The sequence below is a fragment of the Myotis daubentonii genome, chromosome 2 (genome assembly GCF_963259705.1).
Source record: "Myotis daubentonii chromosome 2, mMyoDau2.1, whole genome shotgun sequence".
Lineage (NCBI taxonomy): Eukaryota > Metazoa > Chordata > Mammalia > Chiroptera > Vespertilionidae > Myotis > Myotis daubentonii.
The window spans coordinates 163,797,725-163,823,759 of record NC_081841.1 but is presented as its reverse complement, the minus strand read 5'-3'; the positions used below and the strand labels follow the sequence as shown (position 1 = coordinate 163,823,759).

At 38.0% G+C, this 26,035-nt stretch overlaps 1 protein-coding gene across 18 annotated transcripts in view; it reads right to left on the bottom strand.

The window, feature by feature from the left end:
- Positions 1-26,035, bottom strand: part of SCEL (sciellin) — a 111,680-nt gene that overhangs the window by 14,378 nt on the left and 71,267 nt on the right. For 10 of the 18 annotated variants that reach the window (XM_059684912.1, XM_059684894.1, XM_059684905.1 and 7 more), the window contains 8 exons: positions 24,368-24,427; positions 20,455-20,514; positions 19,793-19,852; positions 18,841-18,900; positions 15,615-15,665; positions 7,981-8,040; positions 7,780-7,839; positions 7,580-7,636 (listed from right to left, as the gene is read on the bottom strand). In XM_059684912.1, coding sequence (XP_059540895.1) covers positions 7,580-7,636; positions 7,780-7,839; positions 7,981-8,040; positions 15,615-15,665; positions 18,841-18,900; positions 19,793-19,852; positions 20,455-20,514; positions 24,368-24,427 — 468 coding nt within the window. The remainder of the gene's footprint in view (positions 1-7,579; positions 7,637-7,779; positions 7,840-7,980; positions 8,041-15,614; positions 15,666-18,840; positions 18,901-19,792; positions 19,853-20,454; positions 20,515-24,367; positions 24,428-26,035) is intronic. The other 8 variants (XM_059684898.1, XM_059684906.1, XM_059684907.1 and 5 more) reach the window with 6 other exon arrangements.

The following is a 26,035-nucleotide window of genomic DNA, read 5'->3' as shown; positions in this document are numbered from 1 at the left end:
TCAGTGAATATTCAATGAGCACCACTTTGTGTCACAAAGTACTAATTGCATATTTCCATATGGATAATCTCATTCGGATCTCACAAAATCTTGCAGGACAGCATCTGGGGCTCAGAAAGGCTAAGTGAATTTTCCAAGGTCAATTAACTAATTTGTAAAAGAGTCAAGATTTGAGGCTGAGCCACCTGTCTATCTGAAATCAATTCTTGGATATTTAATTAGAGACTTCACTCTAGCTTTTTGGATTACAGGAACATGAAAAATCAACACAAAATTTGAATCAATAATTCATAATGTGCAGGATAAATGGGACAATTAGACTCTTAAATTTTGGGCTACATTTATGATTTGACACACTTTCATAAGATACAATAAATACCCTGTGGTATGTGATTTATATATTAGTTATTTATAGTATATCTTTGCTATAACACTGATAGTTCCTGATTTCCCCCCCGCCCCCCATGAGTTTGAAAAAGCCTTTGTCATGAACTTTGTTGGTTAGGAAAATAATTTAAGAGTTTGAGTGGCCTGGCCAGCGTGGTTCTGAGCATCGACCTATGAAGCAAGAAGTCATGATCAGATTCCCAGTCAGGTCACATGCCTGGGTTGCAGGCTCGATCCCAGTGTGGGGTGTGCAGGATTCAGCCAATCAATGATTCTCTCTTATCATTGATGTTTCTATCTCTCCCTCTCCCTTCCTCTCTAAACTCAATAAATATAAATATATATACACACATATATATATTAAAAAAGAGTCAAAGTAGGCCATCTATTCCCCTATTTCCTTAGGCAAGTTTGACAACCTATCTAAGCTTCCTTTTGTAAATGAGGATAATAAAATCCAATCTTATAGGGTTGCAGTGAGAACAAATGAGTTAATGTAAATAAAATTTGTGGGCACAATAACTACAATTGTAGGTGAACTGAATAAGCATAGATAAATGATATTTAAGAGAATTGTAGTTATTTACAGTATATCTGTGCTATAACACTGATAGTAGGCGCGATTGATTCCAAAATTTTGACGGACTACTGTTTCATTTTTCTCTCTTTCTTTTAAATTTTCACATCCTTAGAATTTCAGTTTTTGTAAATATCCCTTCTGATCCTGAATAGTAGACTTAAATAATGTTATTTTACATGGAATCAGTATAAGGACTCTCACTCACAAAATTAATATTTATATGGATGAAAAATAATATTCAAAATTATCTTATATATGAAATAAGATTTAATAGTCTTTTTTATAACACCCAACCATTGATAATTGATAAATCTGCAAGTTAGTCAACATTCCTTAGCTATACTTACCCTCACATTTAAAATACTAGCTGCACACTTTTAGTAGGAAATATGCCAATCAATATATGTAAAATGTATGGGATTTTAACAGAAATCTCTCAGAAGTATCAAAATCATTTGACTCTGCAGCCTGAATATGTAGAATTCAAAAAAATGGCTTCCTCAACATAAATGCTAGAACTGTATAAGGAAACCTCCTAGATTACATCCTTCAAATTCAGCAAAGGAGACCGAAGGCTTTGCATCTGCCTAACCCCTTATGGTCCCTCACTACTTCCTAGTGCCACCTTATTGGCCTCCGGGGCCACTGTACGATCTTAATAGCCTAGGCATGAAGTGATTCTGCCCTTAACATTTTTAAATAACACTTCACTAAATACTTGGGGATAATGGAATAAAAAAAGTGGAGTATCATGGTATTCCATAATCCAGCTTCCGACGAATGCCAAACTAGGGAACGCCATAGTAAGTAGTGAGAGATCACCAGGAAATGTGAATCTTGAGAAATTAGAATTTTGTCCCAGAAAGTGATTCTCTGCTAACCCTGGATGAACTGAGAACCTTTTTCATTGCAACTTGAGAGTAAGAGACACATGGCCATGACCTTATTCCTTATTTTGGGATGTTGTTATAAGTTGGATAATACTCCTCCCCCCCCCACCACCACATTCATATGTTGAAGTCCTAATGACATTATGTCAGAATGTGCCTTTATTTGGAGATAGGGTCTTTACGAAGATAATCAAGTTCAAATGAGGTATTAGGATGGGCCCTAATTCACTATGAGTGGTATCCTTATAAGAAGGGGAAATTTAGACTCAGACACACACAGATGGAAGACACTGTGAAGACACAGGTTGAAGACAGTCTTTTATACGCCAAGGAGAGGGACCTAGAACAGATCCTTCACTCACAGTCTTCAGAAGGAACCAACCCTACTGACACCTTGATCTTGGACTTCCAGCCTCCGAAACTGTGAGAAAATAAGTTTCTGTTTTAAGCTATCTAGTCTGTGGTTCTGACTAGCAAACTAATACAGATCTGCTTCTGCCCTCACAACATGATTAGGTTTAGTTTCTCAGCCCGATGGTGGTCATCCTCACTTCCTCCAGCATGTTTTACTCCTGCCTGTTGCAGGTACTGTTTTCTTCTCCACCCCCACTCCCCGCTGCCACTTCCTCCACCCCCTCCTACACTTTTCCCATTCCCTGCCCCCCAAGTCTTTTTGGACCTTAGCTATTTTGAGGGAGAATGGGAATGGTTTTGAACCTGAGGAAAGAGAAGAAACTAGAATCTTACAAATGCAATAATTATAGATAGATAATTCAAAATTGGAACCTATGCATGCCTTCAAAGAAGAACATTCCCAAAGTGGCCTCAGAGTGAATCATTGAATAAACCACATTATTAGTGGAGTTTTCAATAAACAGTGTCACATATCAATTTGGTAGGGGGGATTATAAGATTTAATTCTGAATAGTCTACACTAATATTTAAAGCAAAATAAAAAGTTCTAGATTATGTAAAGTATAAAATGTGTATCTGCTTTGGTTGCTCATCCTGACTGGTGTCATTAGCTAGATTTGAAGATCCAGTAAAAGAAGTTCAGATTGCCCATAAACTTCTCAAGCTGAAGGATATAAAAATAAATTTCATTCTTTAATTAAGACCACATCTATTGCATCCTGTCTTTTACACTGTGGTAGAAGATAAAAAGCTGTGAGTCAAAGTGTGAAAAAAAGATTTTTATAGAAGCCTAGCCAAGTGCTTCAGGGTTGAGCAAAGGCTTAATTCTAAACCCTTTCTGTGTCAGTTGCACCTTATAATTGTATAGTTTATGAGCAGCTGGAATTAACTCAAAGAAAAACCATCACTTCTCTGTGGATACAGTGAGAAATGCTAAAAAGAAATTTTGTTAACCATAGCAACTAATAATGCTTTTCTTTATGTAGGTTTCAAAATGTTTGGGAGAAAATATTAGTTGTTATGTAGAACCATAGCATAAATTTTATATATAATCACTTATCTGTGTTCTCCTTATGTAATTTATTTTCCACTGTCCTTTACAGAGCAGATTAAAGGGAAAATAGAGATTTGGGGGACCACGGTATTATTGTCTCATTTTATAAATTAAATTTATTGGCATAACATTATTTAATAACATAATACAATTTTCAAGTATAAATTCTATAATTCATCATCTGTATATTGCATTGTGTGATCACCACCCAAAGTCTAGCCTCCTTCCATCACCATATATTTGATTCCCTTTAATTATGGTCTCTTATTAGGCAGTTTTTTCTAGGATAAACATTGTATGAGAGAAAGTTATCAGCTCACTCCCAACTGCTCTTCCTCTCCCATGAGATGTGGGAGGTAGTTATTAAAAGCCTCAATATGTTTCTCTCTCTTCAGCTTACTTAAATTGCTTTCGTAGAGTATCAAACACATTTGCAAAATTAAGAGTCTCCATATAAAAGTTTTACTATGGTACTTCTTTCACGCCAAGAACTAAATCTGAGGCTTTAACTTTAGTGCAAAAGGAAAATTTGTCTCTCTGAAAGGAGTATAGAATACAGTGAGATAACCATATAATTCTTCAACTCTGTTGCCACCCCCAAATGGGCCCGGCTTTATATAGTTTTATAACTCTTTTCAATGACGGAGTCATAAAGGTTATATATTAAAGAAATTGACAGTTCCATAAAGAAATCGGAAATTTTAGATATTTTAAATATAAGATGTGACCAAGAATGCTAATGGTTCTAATTCACCATGGTTCCCCGGTATTATGCCATGACCAGGTGATGATCACTGGCTAAAGGAGACCACTTAGAAGAAACCAGATTCTTCATTCTGGTTTCACTCATGGGGCTCAGGATGTTAGAGCTGGAAAGCAATAGACTTTTTCTTGGAGGAGGATTATAGGGACTTGGTTAGTTTGAGATTTAGCCGCTAACCCACAGAATATTTATTAAGCACCTAATACGAGCCATGCATTGTACAATGTACTGTAGATAAAGAAGTGAACAAGACACTCAATATTACCATTAAAATCCTCTAGTTGAAGAGAGATGATTAAGTAACCATTTCCTCTAAGAGACAAATGCTATGGGACAGAAAGGATGGAGAATTTGAGAACATCTAGGAGGACTGATACAGATGTGATGGCAGGGGGTGGGGCCTTCCGGAGCCCAAGAGATTGACGCCTAAACTGAGACCTGAAGGATAAGCAAAAGTTAACCACACAATAGCCCTGAAGGAGGCCTGAGGAGTGTGGGTAAGTTAGGGTATGTGGGTGGAACATAATAGAGGATGTGGTGAGAAGGCCTGTGGAGGCAGGATGGGGTGGGCTTTGGAAAGCAGGTTAAGAAGTGTGGACATTATCCAATGGCAATGGCAATGGGAAGCTATTTAATCAGAAGAATGAGGTGATCAGATTGGTGTTTTTGAAAAATCACTCTACAATGTGGCCAATGGACTGCAGGGTAGAAAGTACGACAGGCGGCTGAGGAATTAGTTAGGAGACTGCCCAGTCATCTAGACTATAGTAGTCATGGGGCTGATGAAATATCTCAGTTCCTGAGATAATTAGAAGCATCCAAGTGACCTATTGATTACGGGGGGTGAAGCAATGGAGAGTCAGTGTCACCCTCTCCCCCACCCTCTAGCTTTCTGACTTGAGCAGAAATATGGGAAATGTAAAATAGGAAGAAGCTCTTGTTGGAATGCTGAAAACTCGGAGGTATGTCTCAGCAAATGGGAAGCCCTTAAAACGACGGAAGGATAATACTTCCAATAGTTCAGAGTATTTTTTCTACTTCAGATGAAGGATACGCTTTCCAACTGTAACGGCCTAAATGTCACAAGATGCCTTCCAACCTTCATTTGGGAGCAGCAGTTCACAGGCTACAAATAATTGAATATCTCCCATTAGTATCTCTTATTTCATGAAGACATGAAACTGTCACTGCTAAGAGCCTGCAGTTTCTCCTTGAATAGGTGAAAATTCTGGGCACATCGGCATTTGTTCGGGTTGCTGAGTTCTTAGAAGGAGCTCAGGGACACCTGCTTACATTCTGATCAATGGCTAAAGTTTATTCTGCCTCTAACTGCAAATGAGGTATACAGCCGTTGGAAATGTCAGCAAAGTCCCATAAAGAGAACTCCGATTCGCTGCTGTTACACTGTGAAATAATCAGTGTTCACGTCACATTGGGTTGGATGTAAAAGTGCCTTGTGGCTGTTATTCCCACTGGGCGGCACTTTAGAATGACCCCTCTCCCTCTACCCCTGAAATCAAGCAGCCAGCATAAATCCGTTATAGATGCAGCGGCTGAACCAACGGAAGGAAGCCACTTTTTTTTTTTTTTTTCACATAGGCAGCTTAGTCTTCCTTGCTCAGCCGTTTTGAGAAAATTCTTGAACATCCAAGCTGATTATCATCAAATCTGGTGTAAATACTAAAGAATCATCAGATATCAGGTTACATCTGTGGATAAAGCTGCCATTTGAAAACAACATGAAGGCCAATATTTTTTAAAAAATTATAGAAATCCTATCTGTGTAAGAAAAATGTCTTCTTTTTATAGATAGTTGTTATCAGGAGTTGCTGATAGAAACCATATTTTTATAAAATTAGCCTCTTCTACTAAAAGGCAAAACTCTTAAGAGAAAGTTACCATGCTCTGCCAACATAGCACATTTGCTAGAGGGAGGGAAGGAAGGACAAGAAAGTTAGAAGGAGGTGGTGAGGGATGGAGGGAGGGAGGAAGGAGAAGTGGGGGAGGTAGGGAGGAAGGGAGAGAGGGAGGGAGGAGGGAAGGGAAGGATGGAGGGAGGGAGGGAAAGAGAACATTTTATGGAATGGCCCACTGAGGGAAGAGTTTGCTATAGTAGCCACATGTGGTTATTAAACCTAATCACTCCTAAAACTGTTACTAATAAAAAAGGAAATCTGCCCCAACCAGTACACTATGAAGAAATGGTTCTACTTAATAAAGATATTTTCATATGATTTTCAGTGGCAGAAGCAACACCAAAAGTCTGCTGGTATTTCAGCTGCTAGAAAAACTCTATGAGACAGTACTTTCTCTCCTTCCTCTCATTTTAACAATAACTTTCTAGAATTAATGTTTCTGGATGTAGTTCTTTAATTGCAGAGGTGGAGGGGGATAGAAGGGAAGGGACTGTACAGAGTGTAAAGAATTAACAGAGAAGGAGAATCTGAGCTGTTTTAGCCACAGAACTTTTGTTTTTCTTGCCGATAGTGATGTCACAAGGACCTGAGTTTAGGTCAATAATGTGTTTTCACATCTTTGAGCTATAGCTTCCTCTTTTATAACATAGGGTGAATGAATATATTTCTCATGGGTTTGTTGTGAGGATTAAATATGTGTAAACTGCCAGTTACATGACAGGTGCCCAATAAATGCTACTGTCTAAGTAGCAACTGCCTTTGTACCTTCCTGCTTCAGAAGCCCCCACAACAGATAAAAACATACAGACAGAAAAAGTGGAAAAAAGCATTAATGTCGAAAACAAACTAGGAGACATAAGATCTAGATCAATGAGAATATGGCCCTCTTTCTCCCATTGGATTAAAGCACTTTTCTGTTTCCTAATTGCTTTCTTCCCTGCAGAAGATTGAGACTATGATTCCCATCTATATATTTCCTCTGATAAAATTTCATGTCAGTAGAACAGTCTGGACTTCTAATGCACTCTGGTGCATCTATCTATTAACTATTAATAAAGCCCTTTAGGTGAATGATATGACATGAAGATGATGAACAATAAGATATTTGCAGAACTCAACTGTAAGTTCAAGGCTAAAATCTGCTGTCACATTGTGAGCCTACCCTAGCTGTGGATCTGTAGTTTCAAAGACCCTGAGTAGCCTTTCCGATCTCAGGAGGTATCAATATGAACCATAAGTTTGGCTCAGTTTCCCCAAAACAGTTTTTCTTACTTAATTTCGCTCATTTTTCATTTCAGCTCTGACCGTCTATTTCCTAAATACAACAAACACCACATTGTCTTGGTGCAAATAAAAAGTACAGAACTGAGTCTGAAGCACGACATTGATTCCAGAAGGGTATAACATGTTTCCTTGCTGAACAGGAGACACTGGGGTTATAGATGTGTCCCCATGTGACACTAAATAAAAATAAAAGGCTTCAAGAAAGAAAGACAAGACGAGCAAAGAAAAGAAAGAAAATACCTAACCCAGAACCTTAAGAACATGTCATGATAGTTAAGCAAAGTCACCAACCGTGCTGTGTTCCTGAGAGCAGATGGTTGCACTTTAATAAGATTGTCCAAGTCTTGGCTATTCAAAAGAGAGGAAAATAAGTTCAGGTTAGCAATGGGTTTTTGGTGGTACTCATTCAACAAAGCAACATTTTACAAACCCGCTGCACCCTGGGACCACAGACTCATGAAAACATGATATGACAGATTTTATGTGATCACCTCTGACTGCTTCGGACCACTGAGGGGTTCACTCTGATGAGGGTATCGAGTTCCTGGTTTCTTTAGAGAAAAATAAAAAGATTGCCAATGAATGAGAAGGTTCTTTTGATAAGATCATGAAGGTTATAAATCAGTTTAGAATACTGATAAAACAAAATAGTCTTCCCGACTAAAGCAGAAAAATTAGTACAGTTCTATTACCTCTGATTGTTGGTGAGAGTTTCAGGATTCACTTTGATGAGCTTGTCGAATTCTTGATTTCTTTAAGTGGAAAAAAATGAAGGCAGCTCGGTTAGTGGTAATAAGGGTTTAAGTTGGTTGGAAATAGGAAGAAAGAATTTGTTATCTTATCACTTAGTTTGAGACATATTGATTTGGCCCAGAACAGCCTAGAAATAAGTCTTTTTAACCAACACGTTGAAATTTATTTGTGTTTTTAATCTAAATATTTTTTATTGACTTCAGAGAGGAAGGGAGAGGGGGAGAGAGATAGAAACATCAATGATGAGAAAGAATCATTGATTTGCTGCCTCCTGCATGCGCCCTACTGGGGGTCGAGCCCACAACCTGGGCATGGGCCCTTGACCGAAATCGAACTCAGGACCCTTCAGTCCACAGGCCAACACTCTATCCCTTGATCCAAACCAGCTAGAGCCACTCTGAAATGTTTTAACTTTATGAAGATACAAACTGATTCTAATGACCTTGCTATTTTAAAAATTATATTCATCAATTAAATATCCTATATAATAACAGCCCAGTGACTGAATGGCAGAACAACCAGAACGACTGGGCAACCAGTCACGCACTGACCAGATCAAACTGACCAACCACCAGGGGGCAGACATTCAGTGCAGGAGCTGCCCCCTGGTAGTCAGTGCCCTCCCACAGTGGGAGTGCCGCTCAGCTGACTGCAGAAGGAGCAGCTGCTCAGAGGGCAGGTCCACAGCCACCGGGATAAGCCGCGCTCCCACAGCAGGCCGATCCCTGAAGGCCACACCCCCCACCAGTGCATGAATCCATGCACCAGGCCTCTAGTGTATGTGTATGTGTATATACATATATATATATATATATATATATATATATATATATATATATATATATATATATGCTCTAAAATTAGGATTACGCTTAACATAAGATTTGGCAAAAGTGAGTTTCAGCAATCCATCAAAATTGAGTTTTCTTCCCTCTATGATGACTGCAAAACCAAATTAAACTCCGTTGTTTATGGTCAAATGAATAACATCCTCTGAAATTGTCCAATTCCTATTTGAAGTCCTACCAGTTTCTTTTCCCAGTCGCAGAACAATATTTGCTTTCACATGGTTTGCCAACATTCACTACCTCATTGTGTATAATGCCTTGTTTTAAAGGCTGGAAAGTGGTGACTTTTCAAAGTGTTCCCCTAAACTCCTTTTTAATATCTATTCAAAGAAATACAATAGCCTGCCATGTCAAGAGGTCACAGGACTGGCATCTGCTCCCAGCAGCATCTTGGACAGCAACCTGCCTGTACCGCCTTCCCTCCAACAACACTTTTTAATCATATAAAAATAAAATATATTTTACTCATGGAAAACATTGATGTGAGGGAAGGGGAGCCTCTTAGAGGTAAATCATCAAAAAGGTCTGAGAAAGTTCCCCTGACTAGCCTCTCCATAGGATGTGCTTTCCATCAGCGCATGGATTCACTCAGCTGAACACCTTTCTTAGATCTCTGTGGTGGGCGGAAAGCCACTCATTGAATTTTCACTTTTTTGAATTATCTTCAATAATATTATTCTCAAAAATAATCAACTGGTATCTATAATTACTATTAAAAGAATGATTAACATATGAAAAACATCCATTGCAAAAAAAAAAACCAAAACCCTATCAACCTGCCATAAGGCAAAACCATGCCTGAAAGATAACAATTTTTAAAATTAGGTTAATGTGACATATTAGAAGAAAAAAATACAAAGAATGAAACTTTGTAGAGGAGATAATATGCTCAAAAGCCAGAGTCTTTCAATGTATAAAATTAACCATAAACAGAACTTCCATTTTAACTATTCTGCTGAACGTAGAAAATTTGATTCATCCAACTACCTAGAACAGTGATTGTGAAGCCCAATAAAGAAATTGAAAAAAGAGAAAGAAATATATTTTACATCACAGCCCAAAACTAAGCTCTTTATTCAGACAGACACACACACAATGAAACATAAATTTCATGAACTAATACCCTCACTACATAAGAACTCTCATTTTCTACTCTATTTAATTCATTTTACTTAATTGAGAAAAAATTCTGATTGCCATTCACTAAATTAATTACAAAACCCTTTAATGGGTTGCAACCCACAGTTTGAGAAATACTAACTTATAAAACATAAATGTACGCTATATTCTATTCCTAGTCCTAAAAAGACAATACTGTGTGTTAATAAAACAAGGATCTCAGTAACAGTCCTGAATTGCCTTGATTGACAGCACATGCAATTTATCTCAATGAACTGAAAACAACAAATTTATAGAGTTGTTTTTTCAGGCCCTGGGTACCTACAACCACAGGAATCTTATATCTACCTTTTTTCGAGGAAAAATATAACATGTTTTCTACTGAGGTTACTGATTTCATTTATTTTGCCTTAAGGATGTAGTAAAGGGACACATTAGAATATTAAAACCTATTATTACTTCCATGTACTCTAAAAGCTTGGCAGTAAAGTACTTGGCAGTAATCATTCTATGAAGTAATCATTCAAATGACCCTTTAAAGCAGTAAAGACACCTCCTGGCTGTCCCATGGCAAGAGCAATAATCCCAACCTTACAGCCTCCTCTATTTCCCGAGGTTCTCAATTAACTTTCATTTATTTTAAGATCAAAGTCTGTGTGCTGTGGTTTAAAGAATGGTAGTCAGGCTAAGAGTTAGGCTAGACATTAGAAGAACTCACAGAAGACAGATTTTTGCCCCTGGCCTCAGTATTCTCATCTGTAAAATGGGGAGATTGGATTGGGTCATCTCTAATGCTCTGCCCATCTCTAATATCTTCTACTCCTAGGAATCTATGAATCTGAAATTTACCACTTGTCATGTTTATTAAGTTAGCTATTCAATGCCTTTTTTTCTTTTTAAATGTAGCGCACTAAGAATGCATTCTATATCCAGCAAGCAGTATGTGAGTATTCTAAAATGTAATATATTAAATTGACAACCTATTATTGTCTTGGAATAACATCTCTGGTATATAATTAGCTTTAATCTATGATAATTGCCTTCTGTTAATAGGATTCAGTATGTCTACTGAATTCTCTTTGTGGCGTTCATGGCCTATAATTATATCTCGTGTGCTACTCATGACACCTACTAGTAGTTGTAAGCTTCAAACCAGTTGGTGCTCAATAATTACTTAGAGCACAGAACTACTATCAGTATCCCACCAGTTTTCTCTACGTTCCTAGTTAAATCACCTGTCTTTTCTGAATCTCAAATTCCTCTTCTGTAAATTGATTAGGTTAAATTGAAACAGAGGGTTTCAAAATTGTTCAAACTAACTGGGATATGAGTTCCTTGAAGTTCCTTCATTTCACCTCTAAGATTTTGCAATTTTCCTATGTACCAACTAAACTCAAGAAGAAAAATCATGAAAACATTGTCAAGATATAGTATATAACATATATAATAGTATTGTATAATGATATAAAGCTAATCATATAACCAGAGACAAAAAGTGAATTATATCATCTTACACATATGTACTACTAAAGAATTATCAAAATTTAGGGCCATAACTTTGCTGGGAGCAGCAAACCATCTAAGAAACAGTAAAATCATAAAGTTTCCACTAAGTATCAAAAAAATACTCTTCAAAAACAAGGATGAATGATAGTTGCTGGCCATGAGTCTAATGAAGTGTCTGAGTGTTTTTTTAAATTATATTATTTTTTAATTAATTCAAGAGATAAAGGCATTAACATTAATTCTACAAAACAAACAGCACATAGACCAGTTGTGTCCCTACAATCACTCTCTTCAATTGCTTTACTTGAAGCTGAAAAAAGTGAAGCCACCACATATTTTTTTCAGCTGCCTCTCTTTTTTGCTATTAACAAATAGGTAATCTAAATTTCCAGGGACATTTAAAAACTGTGATGCTTTTGCCCCAGCCAGTGTTCTCAGTGGTTAGAGCACCAGCCTGTGCACCGAATGATTGTGGGTTTGATTCCAGGTCTTGGGCAAGTACCTGGGTTGCAGGTGTGAACCCAGCCACAGTCGGGGGTGTGGGGGAGGCAACCAATCAATGTCTTTCTCACATCAATGTTTCTCTGTCTCTCTCTCTTTTTCTGTCTCCCTCTCCCTCCCTTACACGCTCTCTAAAAATCAATGGAAAACATATCCTTGGGTGCGGGTTAACAGTTAATTAATTTAAAAATGTATGATGCTTTTAAAAGACTTATTCCATTTGTAAATAGAATGATTATAAGTCATTTATATTCTTGTTGTGTTTAGTTAAGGAGAAACAAAACATTACAAAACAACAACAAAAAGAAACATCCTTCTCTTACCCAGCCATTTTTTTCTGACAGCTTTGGGGCTTAGATTACTAAATGTATTAAGAACTTTTTCACTGCTAAAATAAAATAAAATAAAATAAAATAAAATAAAAGATCAAATTCAAATGGAAATCAGCAAATTTTATGACGAATTTTTTTCCTTTCACACTTGAATCACTCAGTGGAATCTTCATAAAAAGTGATAAATTTACTGTTTCTACTTTATATACATTAGTTATCTTCTTTAAATCCTCAAAACAACCTAATAAGACGTTTACTATCACCCCTCCTTTATAAATAAAGAAACTCGACTTCAGAGAAGTTAAGACACTCCTGGGGGCCAGGTACCTAAGAAGTGACTGAGGGTGAACCAGGATTGAAACGCTGTGATGCTGTTGCCCCAGCATTGAAGACTGAAACCATGGCAACTGGATCCCAAACCCCATGCTCCTTTCTGCTAGCACCCTTCCTCTCTCTGTGCATGATTCTTTACACCTGCACAGGGCTTTTCACTGACATTATCTTCCCAAGAATGAAAGGTAGCTTGGAGTTAGTTGCTCTGCCATGCTTTTCTTAACTTCTGTTCCATTGTATAATGGGTCTTAACTTCTCAAGAAGACAGAAAAAAATTCAATGTCACAAAAAGTATCCAATCTAATAAAAGAGAAACATGGTAATTAGCGTATGCCTGCTACCCTTCCCATTGGCTAATCAACGAGATATGCAAATTAACTGCCAGGCAAGATGGCAGCTGGCAGCAAGGCAGCTTGAAGCTAACATGAGGCTTGCTTGCTTCAGTGACGGAGGAAACCAACGTTCCCTGCCTGCCTTGCTGGCCTCTGAGCTTGCAGTTTGAAACATTGTTACAAATATAGAAGCTAAACAAAACTCCAGAAACCTGCTTTCAGCCCACTGGGATCTCAGAGCTAGAGTTGATACAGTGTTTCGATTATAGAACCCAAACAAACCATATACCTGCTTTCAGCAGCAGAGGCCTCAGAGCTGGAGTCAGAGCTAAAGCTGGCCCAGAATTTAAAAAAAAAGAAAAAAAGGTGCAGTTGGGAGCTTCAGTCACCCGCCAGCCTGAAAATAGCCCTCAGCCCCTCACCCAGACTGGCCAGGCACCCCAGAGGGGACCCCCACCCTGAAGGGTGTGTGACCAGCTGCAAACAGCCATCATCCCCTAACCCAGGCTGACCAGGCACCCCAGTGGGGACCCCCACCCTGATCCAGGACACCCTTCAGGGCAAACCAGCTGGCCCCACCTATGCACCAGGCCTCTATCCTATATAGTAAAAGGGTAATATGCCTCCCAGCACCAGGATCAGCGGAGCTGAGAGGCCTCCCGGCACCGGGATCAGTGTGACAGGGGGCAGCACCCAAACCCCCTGATCGCCCTGTGGCTCTGTATATGACAGGGGGTGGGGCCACAACCTCCCTATCCGCCCTGCTCTGGGCCTGATAGAGGGGAGCTCCCCAACCCCCTGATCGCCCTGCGGCTCTGTGTGTGACAGAGTGCGGTGCTCCAACCCCCTGATCGGCCCTGCTCTGTGGGTGATAGAGGGCGGTGCCCCCCCCACCCCACAGGCCCTGCTCTGTGTGTGATAGGGTAGAGCCATAACCTCCCCATCGGCTCTGCCCTGAGTGTGCCAGTGGCAGCACCCCAACCCCCTGATCAGCCCTGCTCTGTGGGTGATAGAGAGCGGTGCCCCAACCCCCTGATCTGCCCTGCTCTGTGTGTGACAGGGGGGAGCTCCCCAACCCCCTGATGGGCCCTGCTCTGTGCGTGACAGGGGGCAGCGCCCCAACTCCCCAATTGGCCCTGCTCTGAGCCTGACCAGGGGCTGCACCTAGGGATTGGGCCTGCCCTCTGCCACTCGGGAGCAGGCCTAAGCCAGCAGGTCATTATCTCCCGAGGGGTAACAGACTGCGAGAGGGCACAGGCCGGGCTGAAGGACCTCCTTCCCCCCCGAGTGCACAAATTTTTGTGCACCGGGCCTCTAGTCTTAAATTTAAGAATGTTATGTTGCCGATTTTCTTAGGAGTCATTTAAAAAAATAATCCTTGGGTTTGTGAAGGAGTAGAAAGCCAATATTCTTTAATTTATTCAGTTTTATACACTTAATATTTATTTACTGTAAATTTACAATAATAAACTAGTTTTGGCATTTTGTGTCAAAATGAATTTCTCAAGTAGTAATCTATATATATAAAACCCTGCCCTAACCAGTTTGGCTCAGTGGATAGAGCATCGACCTGCGGACTCAAGGGTCCCAGGTTCGATTCTGGTCAAGGGCATGTACTTTGGTTGCGGGCACATCCCCAGTGGGGAGTGTGCAGGAGGCAGCTGATCGATGTTTCTCTCTCATCAATGTTTCTAACTCTCTATCCCTCTCCCTTCCTCTCTGTAAAAACTCAATAAAATATATTTAAAAAAACACACAAAACCCTAAGCGACCAGAGGACTGGCTGGTAGCTATGATGTGCACTGACCACCAGGGGGCAGACGCTCAATGCAGGAGCTGCCCCCTGGTGATCAGTGTGCTCCCACAGCCCACAGCGGGAGTGCCTCTCAGCTGACCAACAGGTGCCAGACGCTGGGCTGGGAGCACCGCTGCAGTAGTGCAAGCTTCCTCCCCGGACACTCCCTCTGCGCTCCCCTCCCTCTTGAGCTGGCAGGTAAGGCCGGGCTGTAGAGGTGCAGAGGTCCACTGATCCCCACAGGCCAGGCCGAGGGACCCCACTGGTGCATGAACCCATGCACTGGGCCTCTAGTTATACAGAATTAGCTTCAATATTATTATTTTAAACAATATTCTAATGAAATAAATGGAAGCAATAATAAAAGAAAAATCTTTATAGCATTATTATACATCAACAAATCAATTTGCCCTAGACAGTTTGGATCAGTGGATAGATCATCTACCTGTGCACCAAAGGGTCCCAGGTTCCATTCCAGTCAAGGGCACGAATGTTGGTTGCAGGCTCCTTCCCAGCCCTGGCCCTGGTCAGGGTGCATGCAAGAAGCAACCAATCAATGTGTTTCTCTCATATTGATATTTCTCTCTGTCTTTCCCTCTCTCTTCCACTCTCTCTAGAAGTCAATGGAAAAATATCCTCGGGTGAGGATTAAAAACAAAATAAAACAAAACAAAAAAACCCAAATTAATTTGCTCTCTTTATTTCACATGTCCCCTTGCAAAATGTCCTTAGCCAAATAACTAATTTTGTTTTTTGGCATAAATTGGAGACTTGCTCAGGAGTCTTGAATAATCTTAATAAGCTTACCTTTTGTTTGCTGAGGAGGTCACTTTAATAAGATTGTTCAGGTCTTGGTTCCTAAAACAATGTTGTAAGTTTCAATAGCTGGTCAAATCAACTAAAATCAATAATGTGCATATTTTTTCAACCTTAATATTTAATTCAATGATTGTTGCTAATTTAATTTTTTATTGATTGATTTTAGGGAAAAAGATAGAGGAAGGGAGAGAGAGTAATACAGATTTGTTATTCTACTTATTTATGCATTCATTGGTTGATTCTTATATGTGCCCTGACTGGGGATCAAACCCTCAACCTTGGCAGATCCGGACAACACTCTAAGCAACTGAGCTACCTGGCAAGGGCTGATTGTTGCTAATTTAAAACTTCATCATTACTTAAATTCTCTTTTTAGTCCTAGGAAAAACCAGATTGCTACTATCCATTTCTTGCATAATTTTGTACTTATGAAAATTCATTTTCATTTTATTTTATTTCTTTAAAGGTAACCTCACATTTAAATTACTTACAAACTCCTTATTATCTATATTATATTTTATAGTAGAATTAGCATTTAGAATATTTTTGGAGGTTTTAATAGACAAGATGAAAATATAAAATTGCCCATCATTTTCATATATTCCATATTTCTCTCCCTCTCCTCCAAGAAAACCCAACCAACTAAACAAACATAAAAACTGAGACTTTCAAAAAAAAGTTATTTTCTGATTCTAAGGCATATAGTAATATACATAACATGAATATGTAATATTGAGGTTACTTCAAAATATAAATCAAATCACTTCAGTCCGCAGGCCGACGCTCTATCCGCTGAGCCAAACCGGTCAGGGCATCAAATCACTTCAGAATCACACTTTATGCAATGCTAAACCAGAACTAGTAAGACTTCAGATTATAAAATTGTTTTTATTCTAAACATTCAAATAGGCAATCATAACTTTAAAGGGACATTTCCGCTATTACACTGGGCTTTCATACAAACCCTAATACCAAAAGCCTGAATAAGAACCCTAATTTGATATACTTCATTGTGGGACAATGTTATAGATCCTGAGGAGAAACAAAGATCAGAAAGGCTTATATCACTTAAATAATCTTTAGGATTAGCCTGCAAACTCATTTTATGCACATATCTTCCCATGTGACTATGTTGAACTATATGAAATTATCATTTGGTGGGTCAAAAATGGTTGAATATAAATCATTTTATAAGTTTCAACATAATAGGATAATTTCTTTGCTATCTTTTTTTAATGATTTTTTAAATTGATTTGAGAGAGAGAGAGAGAGAGAGAGAGAGAGAGAAACGTTGATCGGTTGCCTCCTGCACGTCCCTTACTGGGGATTGATCCTGCAACCTGGGCATGTGCCCTGACTAGGAATTGAACTGGCAACCTCCTGATGCATGGGACGATGCTCAACCAACTGAGCCACATTGGCCGGGCTGCTATCTTCTTTGACTTAAGCATTGAGTAGTGCTACAAGGACCCAAGAATTAAGAAAAAATAGTAACAATAACACTAATAGATAATGGCTAATAAGTACTTGAACGCTGAGTGCTTTACAAGCTCGTCTTATCTAATTTTTGTAGTAACTCACTTTACAGGTAAATAAGCTCAGGCTTAAAAGAGATTAAGCCAATTGCTTCTACAGCTGTAGAAACTAAGTATTTTTGGAAGAGAAACAAGGGAGACCTACCTTTCACTGAATCTTAATCTGCAAAGTAAAGTATTCCATAGCCTCTAAACTCAATATCTGACTCCCAGACAAAGACAATAATGTTATGTTTTTATTTGGTGGAGAAAAAAAAAACTAAGAACAATTTAGCACTAAAGATTCAGATAAAATAGTGATGAAATTTTGGGGTAACCATAAAATAAATTAAAATATATGCAAAGGGTGGGGATGGGTGGGCAGTAGGCTGTGTTTGGGAAGTTACCCCAACTATATTCAGAATTCATCTTTCACACCCACATAAAATACTATCTAGTCCAGCCTGCAGTCTGGTTTTGTAAATAAAGTTTTATTGGAACACAGCCACACCCATTTGTTTATAATGTACTATGTATGGCTGCCAGTTGACTAGTTAAAACAGAACTGTTTTGGACTCCCCAGACCTTAAATATTTACTGTCTAGAACCTGCAAGCAAAAGTTGCTGTCTCCTGATCTAGCCTAAGACTCTTTATATGATAGCTACATAGTGTAAAAGAAGAGCATTCCTATGTGCAAAGATAGGAAATCTACCAGAAAAAATATATATATATTCCTTAGTACCTTTTGTATTTAACTCATGTTCAAACTACCATGACAATATAAGTTTATAGCATCATGGTTTTGCCATCTTTTTGCTTACTTAACATGATGTGTCTTAGAGAAAATTCCCTCTATATAAAAGACAAATGTCATTTTTTTAAAATGTGCTTTTATTGGTTTTAGAGAGGAAGGGAGAGGGAGAGCGAGATAGAAACACCAATGATGAGAAGGAATCATCTACAGGCTGCCTCCTGCATATCCTCTAGCGGGGATCGAGCCTGAAACCCAGGCAAGTGCCCTGGCTGGGAATCCAACCACGACCTCCTGATTCATGAGTCGATGCTCAACCACTGAGCAACACTGGCGAGGCAGAGAAATGTCATTTTTTATATTCCTTATTATTTCAATGAACTAAGAATAATTTTTTCAAATGACCTTCCAATTTTAGGTTGTTTTTTTTTTTGTTTGTTTTTGTGGGTTTTTTTGTGGTAGACAGTAAGAGTAGAGGGAATAAAGAAGGGAGGAAGAAGGAAGGAGAAATTTCCCTTGGGCTTGGCGGAGTGGGCTAGAAGGTGTCAATAGGGAAAAGGGGGACATGTGTAAAACTTTCAACAATAAAGATTTTATAAAAAATAAATAAAATAAAAAACAACCTTGTTTAGAGTACTTATCTCTAGGAAATTGTTTTGGGATGATGTTTCATCTCATGGGCAAGTCTGATTCATTTTGAGGGAACCCCAAGCGTGGAACACAAATCCCATACTGATAAGAGATATTCTAAAGAATTTCCTCTCCTCCACTAAAGCTCACAGCCAGGGAGCCCTGAACAAGAATGTAAATGCCAGATTGCTGACACAGAGCTATTGATTTTGAGTCCCATCGCTGGTTGTCTCCATGATGGGACAGTAAATTTGATCATGTTTTTAAGTTAAATAGAAAAAAGGGGGATAAGAGACAGGAGAGTTCCATGAACCTCACCTTTGGTTAGTTCTGTTTGTTTCAGGAGCCACCTTGATGAGGCTGTCGACACTTTGGCCCCTTTAAGACATTATAGAAATAAATGATCAGATCAATGGTCAATTTATATCATGCAGTTGCAAATATTTATTAAAACTTAGGGACATTTTTATTATAAAATATTTTATTATGAAGTATTTATTATAACAGAGATATCTCAAAGGATTAAAGTTTTTCTGTGCTGACTGTGAATATACTTATTGTGGCCCTAACTATAACTGCATAGAAATAATAAACAATAACTAAAGCTTTTAGAAAATTTGTGATGGGCCAGGCACTGTTCTAAGTGATTTACATAATTAATGTGATTTAAACCTCACCTCAAATCTAGGACAGAAGAAGAACTATCCTCCCAATTTCACGAAGGGAAAAACTGAGACACAGAAAGATTAAGATTTTCCTACATGGCTAAGGGTGGCAGGGTTGAAATTTCAAGCTAAGCAATCTAACTCCAGAGTGCATGCACTTTCCATTACTCCAACCATCTTCCTGAGACGTAGTATTGGAATTAGCGTTGGAAGTAACTAGAGCAGTTGGTCCAACTTCCTCACTTTGAGGATGAGAAAAATGAAGCTCAAACAGGGAGGAACCAATCTGGTTCACACAGTGAGTGAGGGCAGAGCCAGGCCTGGACCCACATGTGCAGGTTCCAGTCCAGTTCTCTTTCCCCTTTCCTGTGCCATCCCTCTGCTCAACAAAATAAACAAATCAACGAATAAAAGTGTCCTGTCCATCCTGGAAAAACAACTATTCACCTAATTGGCCAAAATTGTTAACATTTTAGATTTAAGGTTGTGGAGGTTACATGGCTTTTTTTGAACTCTCAAGTGCCAGTCCGCTGAAATGATGATTTAATTCTATTTTAAGCACTGGGTCAGCATGAAATGAGAAAGAAGAGCTTATTAAATCTCACCCTTGCACACTTTTGTCTGTTCTTGGATTCACTTTGATGAGGTTATCAAGGTCTTTGGAACTTTAAACCAAAAAGCAAACACATGGTAAGTAAAAATGGAATTAAATCAACTAAGTACATTAATTTAAAGAATATATATACTCAAGATGAATTATACTATTAAGTTTTGGTATTTGAATTAATACCAGTTTATGCCCTTCATTTAAAAGAGAGAGAGAAAAAAAGACCTCTGTACAAATCATTGACACACTGGCCAGTTTCTCATTTACCCTAAAAATAAAACCGTAAAAGTAAGCAAGATTGAGTTTTAAAAAAATATTCAGGAATTATTTAATGATTTGCCAAAAACTTTCACCTGGCCCCTCTGATGCTATAGCTATATCCTTTTTGTGTTAATGATTTACATTTATAGTGCATTTTTGCTTTAAAGGGATTTTATACCCATTATTTTTATATCCATTCTCTTAATAATCAAGTGACAAAGGTGGGAGAAACATTTTATAACTATAGAGGCCTAAGCCAGTGTGTTCAAGGCACCCATGTGGCAAATAATAGAGCCCAGACTTCCTGATTCAAACTCAAAGACTTTTCCATACAGCCTCTGAAGAGTGCCACAAATCTATGCAGCTGGGGAAGGAAGAAAGTTCAGACATAATCCTCACCGTGAGTTACTTCTGTTCACTTCAGGGGTCACTCCGCTGAGATTGTCAAGACTCTGGCCCCTTTAAAACATTAAAAAAATAATGAGGTTAATGAGAGATTAATAACAAGTGGGCAAAATAATTTATTAAAAATTCAGAAACAGTATCAACACTTAGTGAGATCATGTCGAAGAGTTGGAGATTGGTAAAGGCGACTGCAGAAGAATGTAGGAACTTATGCATCTCTAAAACTCATGGAGACTCAGCGAGAGATTTTAATCTTGGAGCCATTATGCCAGTAGCAAATGCCATACTAGGACTCTGTGTCTGTCATGACTTATTTAATGCTATACTCTTGACCTTTGCCAGGTGCACTAAACATTTTGTAGTAATCCTATATATGTCTTATGGCACATTCCAGAAGGCACCCTCTTAATAGCATACTTCAACATGCTGAGGAACTTTCAAATTAACTTTGGAGAGTATATATTTTGTAAATGACACTCTTTAGCAAGTTTGCTATTCACAATAATGGATTAAGATTAATATACCGGTTTGTTAATGTTCATGATATACAGCCCGGTATCTGCTTCTAGTACTTACAACTGTGTGATAAAACTACATTTTTACTAGTTCTGTGTTGGCAACAAACAATATGAAGATTAAAATCCATGGAGTTCTGAAATGGAAAATAATATTTACTGTAATATAAAACTCTACATAGTCCCTGAAAACACGTCAGGACTTCATTGTTACCCTTTAGAGCAGCGGTTCTCAACCTGTGGGTCACAACCCCTTTGGCGGTCGAACGACCCTTTCACAGGGGTCGCCTAAGACCATCCTGCATATCAGATATTTACATTACGGTTCATAACAGTAGCAACATGACAGTTATGAAGTAGCAACGAAAATAATTTTATGGTTGGGTCACAACATGAGGAACTGTATTTAAAGGGCCAGAAGGTTGAGAACCACTGCTTTAGAGTATCTGCATCTGATCTAAATGGAATTTCGCTTTTCTTACCATTTCTCCATGCCCTGTGGCCCTACTAAGATCATATCATAAAGACTCTGTGATTGCATCTATACATCAAAGATACAGATATTTGAAAGCAACCAGATGTTGACTCAAGTTTTTACTTGTATCCAAATGTCTGAGAATGTGTATACCCAGGCTAAAAGCAGCTAAAATATTTGAACCTTTTTCATGCAAATAATGAAACAATTAACCCGACAGAAATAGCTATTCTACTCCAGAAAACTCCTTGTTGATGTTGGTTTTTGCTTAAACCATGTATGTGAGATTTAAGTGCCAGTGACTGAAAATAAAAATTCCTAAGATTCTATGTCCACATTTGGATACTCAAAAAAATAAATAAATAACAACAATAAGCATTGTAACTCCTCCCTTGTAATATTTGTGTTGGTTGTAAGGTTTGCTTTCATTATATTTCCAAGACTTTGATCTCTTTAAACATATTAAATAAAGTACATATTAGTGTAAGGTTATTAAAATTTCAAAGTTCATAAAGTCAAAAAGGTAGGAATGAGCCTGGAATCTAAGATCGTTTTGGCTGGACTTATTGAACAAGTAAAAGACCATCACTAAGGGTTAGGATTTTATTCTATCTGAAATGTGATAATGCTGAGAGTTTTTAATAAGGAAGGGAACATAATCTTATTTTACTTAAAAAAATCTACAGAATACTGCACACATAACCATACACACATGAATCCCCACAAACTTTTGTATGTATGTGTACACCTGTCACACATAGGCATGCGGTACACACATCCATACCAACATATGAAAAACAATAGGTAATGATTTGAAATAGTCTAATAAAAATTAGAAAGGAAAAATGGGTATTTCTTAGAGAGTCAAAGTAAATTAAATACTTGAACAGTAAATAAATTATTAAGAAAGCATAATTCACCTGATATTTATTACTGCTCACAGTTACTTGTATCTACTGTGTGCTGGACATGGTAGTATTATGATTCCTATTTTATTGATTAGTAAATTGAGGCACAGAACACAGCTAGCCAGTGACAGTCAGAATTTGAGTCCCAGTCTTTTGGACTCCATGTTCCCCCTCACTACCTCAAGATACCTCCCTGAACCACCCAAGTAGCCGAGGAAATCAGTGCCTTCTTCTCCATCTGTTGGCAGCAAAGTTGTACTGTTTGTGGGCCTCTGACCCGCCAGGCTGCTGAGAACAGGGTGGGCTGGCAGTGAGGGCCCCAGCGTTGCCGCTGCCCCAGCCCTGGCCCTGCTCGCTGGGCCCACAGGCATCAGTGACACATTTAGAATCTAATAATATCATGTCCTGAGTTAACTGAATGGAAACGAGTTCTACTAAAACCACATGGAACTATTTTGTACACTGTTTTCAGCAACATGCCCACAAGCTCAGTTTCAAATCTATTCCCATCTGCTTTTTAAAAAATAAAAATCAGAGGACATAAGCCTTCCAGATTTACTTGACAATGCATGGGTAGGAGACCTCTTAATGAAGTACACTTTGTTAAGCTTTTCATCTTAAACACACACCATGCTTCACGCACGTAACATATACTACACACAAATACACTACACACGTGAAGACAGTTCACATATATACATATATACTACTTACACACCCACATACATATACTACTACTACACACACACACATACACACTACTTATATATACATATACACATATACTTCCATATGCACACATTGTGATGGTTAATTTCATGTTTCTTTTTAAAAATATATATTTTATTGATTTTTTACAGAGAGGAAGGGTGAGGGGTAGAGAGTTAGAAACATCGATAAGAGAGAAACGTTGATCAGCTGCCTCTTGCACACCCCCTACTGGGGATGTGCCCGCAACCAAGGTACATGCCTTTGACCAGAATTGAACCTGGGACCTTTCAGTCCGCAGGCTGATGACCTATCCACTGAGCCAAACCGGATAGGGCTAATTTCATGTTTCAACTTGACTGGACCACAGGGTGCCCAGGTATTTGGTCAAACATTATTCTGGGTGTGTCTTCGAGGTTTTGAATGAGATTAACATTTGAATGCTTAGACTGAGTAAAGCAGATAGCCTTCCCTAACATGAGTAGGCCCATCCAGTCAGTTGGAGCTCTGAACAGAACAAAGTGTCTAAGAAAAAGGGGACTTCGCCTGCCCGACTGCTTAATCTGCAACATTGGCCTTCTCCTGCCCTTGGACAAGAGCTTACACCATGAGCTCTCCTGGTTCTCAGGCCTTTGGACTTGGACTAGGAGCTACAGTTTGCTACATACAGAGCTTGAGACTTCTCAGCATGAACCAATTCCTTTCTCTCTCCCCACCTATCTGTCTGTCTATATCTATCTATATGCCTGTCTATCTCCTATTCTGCTTCATTGAAGAACCCTAATTAATACATACACTTATAGACACACACTACTTATAGGTACACACATACATATGTACAGGGTGGGGCAAAAGTAGGTTTATAGTTGTGAGTATGTGAAACAGAGTTTATTCTTATATTATTATTTATTAATTATTACATTATTTCCATATGAAAAACTATAAACCTACTTTTGTCCCACTCTGTTATACATGTATTACTTATACACACATACACACACATACATACATACATACATACATACAGATATACATACATAGAAATCACTTAGCTCAGAAGAGCTCAGTCAAAATTCCCATTTAATATCTCAAAATCCACCTGGCAGCCAACTTTAACCAAGAATAAAATGCAAGAGATCATTTCTGTGTATGCAAAGTACAATTGCTTAATATAATGTTTCAGGAAAAGACAGTTCTGCTTCGGCTTGATTTTCAATTTACTCTCCTGAATACAAGCACTCAGGATGCTAATATGCTTACAAATGCCAGACAAAGGGAGGGAAAAGCTTTAAATGTCTTACCTCTTGATATTTTTATTTGTTTCAGGACTCACTTTAATTCGCCCACTGACGTCTTGTTTTCTTTGAGTAAGAAAATAAATTTTACTGAATGTTGTTAAAATAAAACACTAATCAAGTGAACAATGATTGGACAAATTGAGTGGTAAATGTACAAATTCTCTATCATTGTAATTGTTCAAGCTCTAAGTGCAAATAAAAATTTTCTTACATCTTGAGCTGGAGACCATTTAAGTTTCCTTTTTTTTGTTAACAAGAAACATGTTTTCTGTTCTATTCTCAAAATGCATAAGTAAATGTGAAACTTGTTATTTAACAAAATCAACTGTCCTCAGATACATCTTGTAAGAATACCCCAAATGGTCAGCATTGAAGTTAAAGTTCTATGCTGTATCCAATCAGAATATAAATTTCTACTCAATAAATCATATATAATTGCCTATTCTGTTTTTTAAATAAGAGTAATAATGTTAATAAAAACTTTAAAATATTAAAACTAATAAATATTTAATAATAAATATTTTAAAATAATAAAAATATATCCTTTCATATAAACTCAACCATTCCCACAACTCAAACCTTCTAAAGATAACTGAGTTACAGTGAGTTACAGAGGCCAAAAAAAAAACAACACCAACCTTAAATGGTAGAAAATTAATGACTGGCTTCTCAGAGGACATATGTTTCAATTTACTCTCCTGAATACAAGCCAATTCCTTTTTATGAAAAAGGAATTGGCTTGTATTATGTTCCCCCCATTAAAATGCATTGCTAATACCAAAAGGAGCAGAAGCTGAACCCTAAGGGACAGTAGAGGATGGCAATAGTATGTGACTGACTACTGCTGCCATGTCCACATAGTAGGACGAGAAGTGGGAGGATGTCCTTACTCCCACTGTGCGCACTTGCCCAGCCCTCCACTGGGCTGCCTTCTGAGACCACCATCCTTAGAGAAGTTAATTTTCAGAATTTCAGTCAAACCTCACTCTTGGCTATCTTTGTCACTTTGGAGATCCACTTTGAAAATATTATCTAGATTGTGCTTTCACTGGGCATAAGAAATTCAATTCAGTAACTCATCCTTAAAAACAATCAAAGTCCAAAATCTGAGAGAAAGGGCGACATTGGGACATTTCTTCAAAAATAAGTGATTTTTTTAGAGCAAGGAGGGAAGGACATGTGGCCCATTGCTATTTTCCAATTCCAGGCTAATAAAATATGTCTGTAAAGTTAAAATGCTAAATCATTTTTCTTATGAATTGTCACTTACAGAAATAAGATTTAAGGCACTAACAAGTCTTAGCCAGAGGTATTTTCACTTGCCCTGGGATTAATTTTGTTAACATTGTCAAGGTCTTCACCAGTTTTTTAAAATTTTAAATCAGTTTCAAACATATATTATGTGTTATATATATAGATAGATAGATATAGATATTCCATATTATTAATGGTTAATTCAAGATTTTATATACATATAAGATTATATATATATAATATGTATATTCAAGATTTTAAAGAAAATTATACTGATATTAAATTCATTTTTATTATAAAATTGCCTATAAACAATGTAGTTAAATTAATCTTTGGGATTTAGTTGGCCTATATGTAAATGTAAATTCAAACAAAATGTACTACAGAGTCTCCAAATGAAGGCCAGGGCAGTAGGGG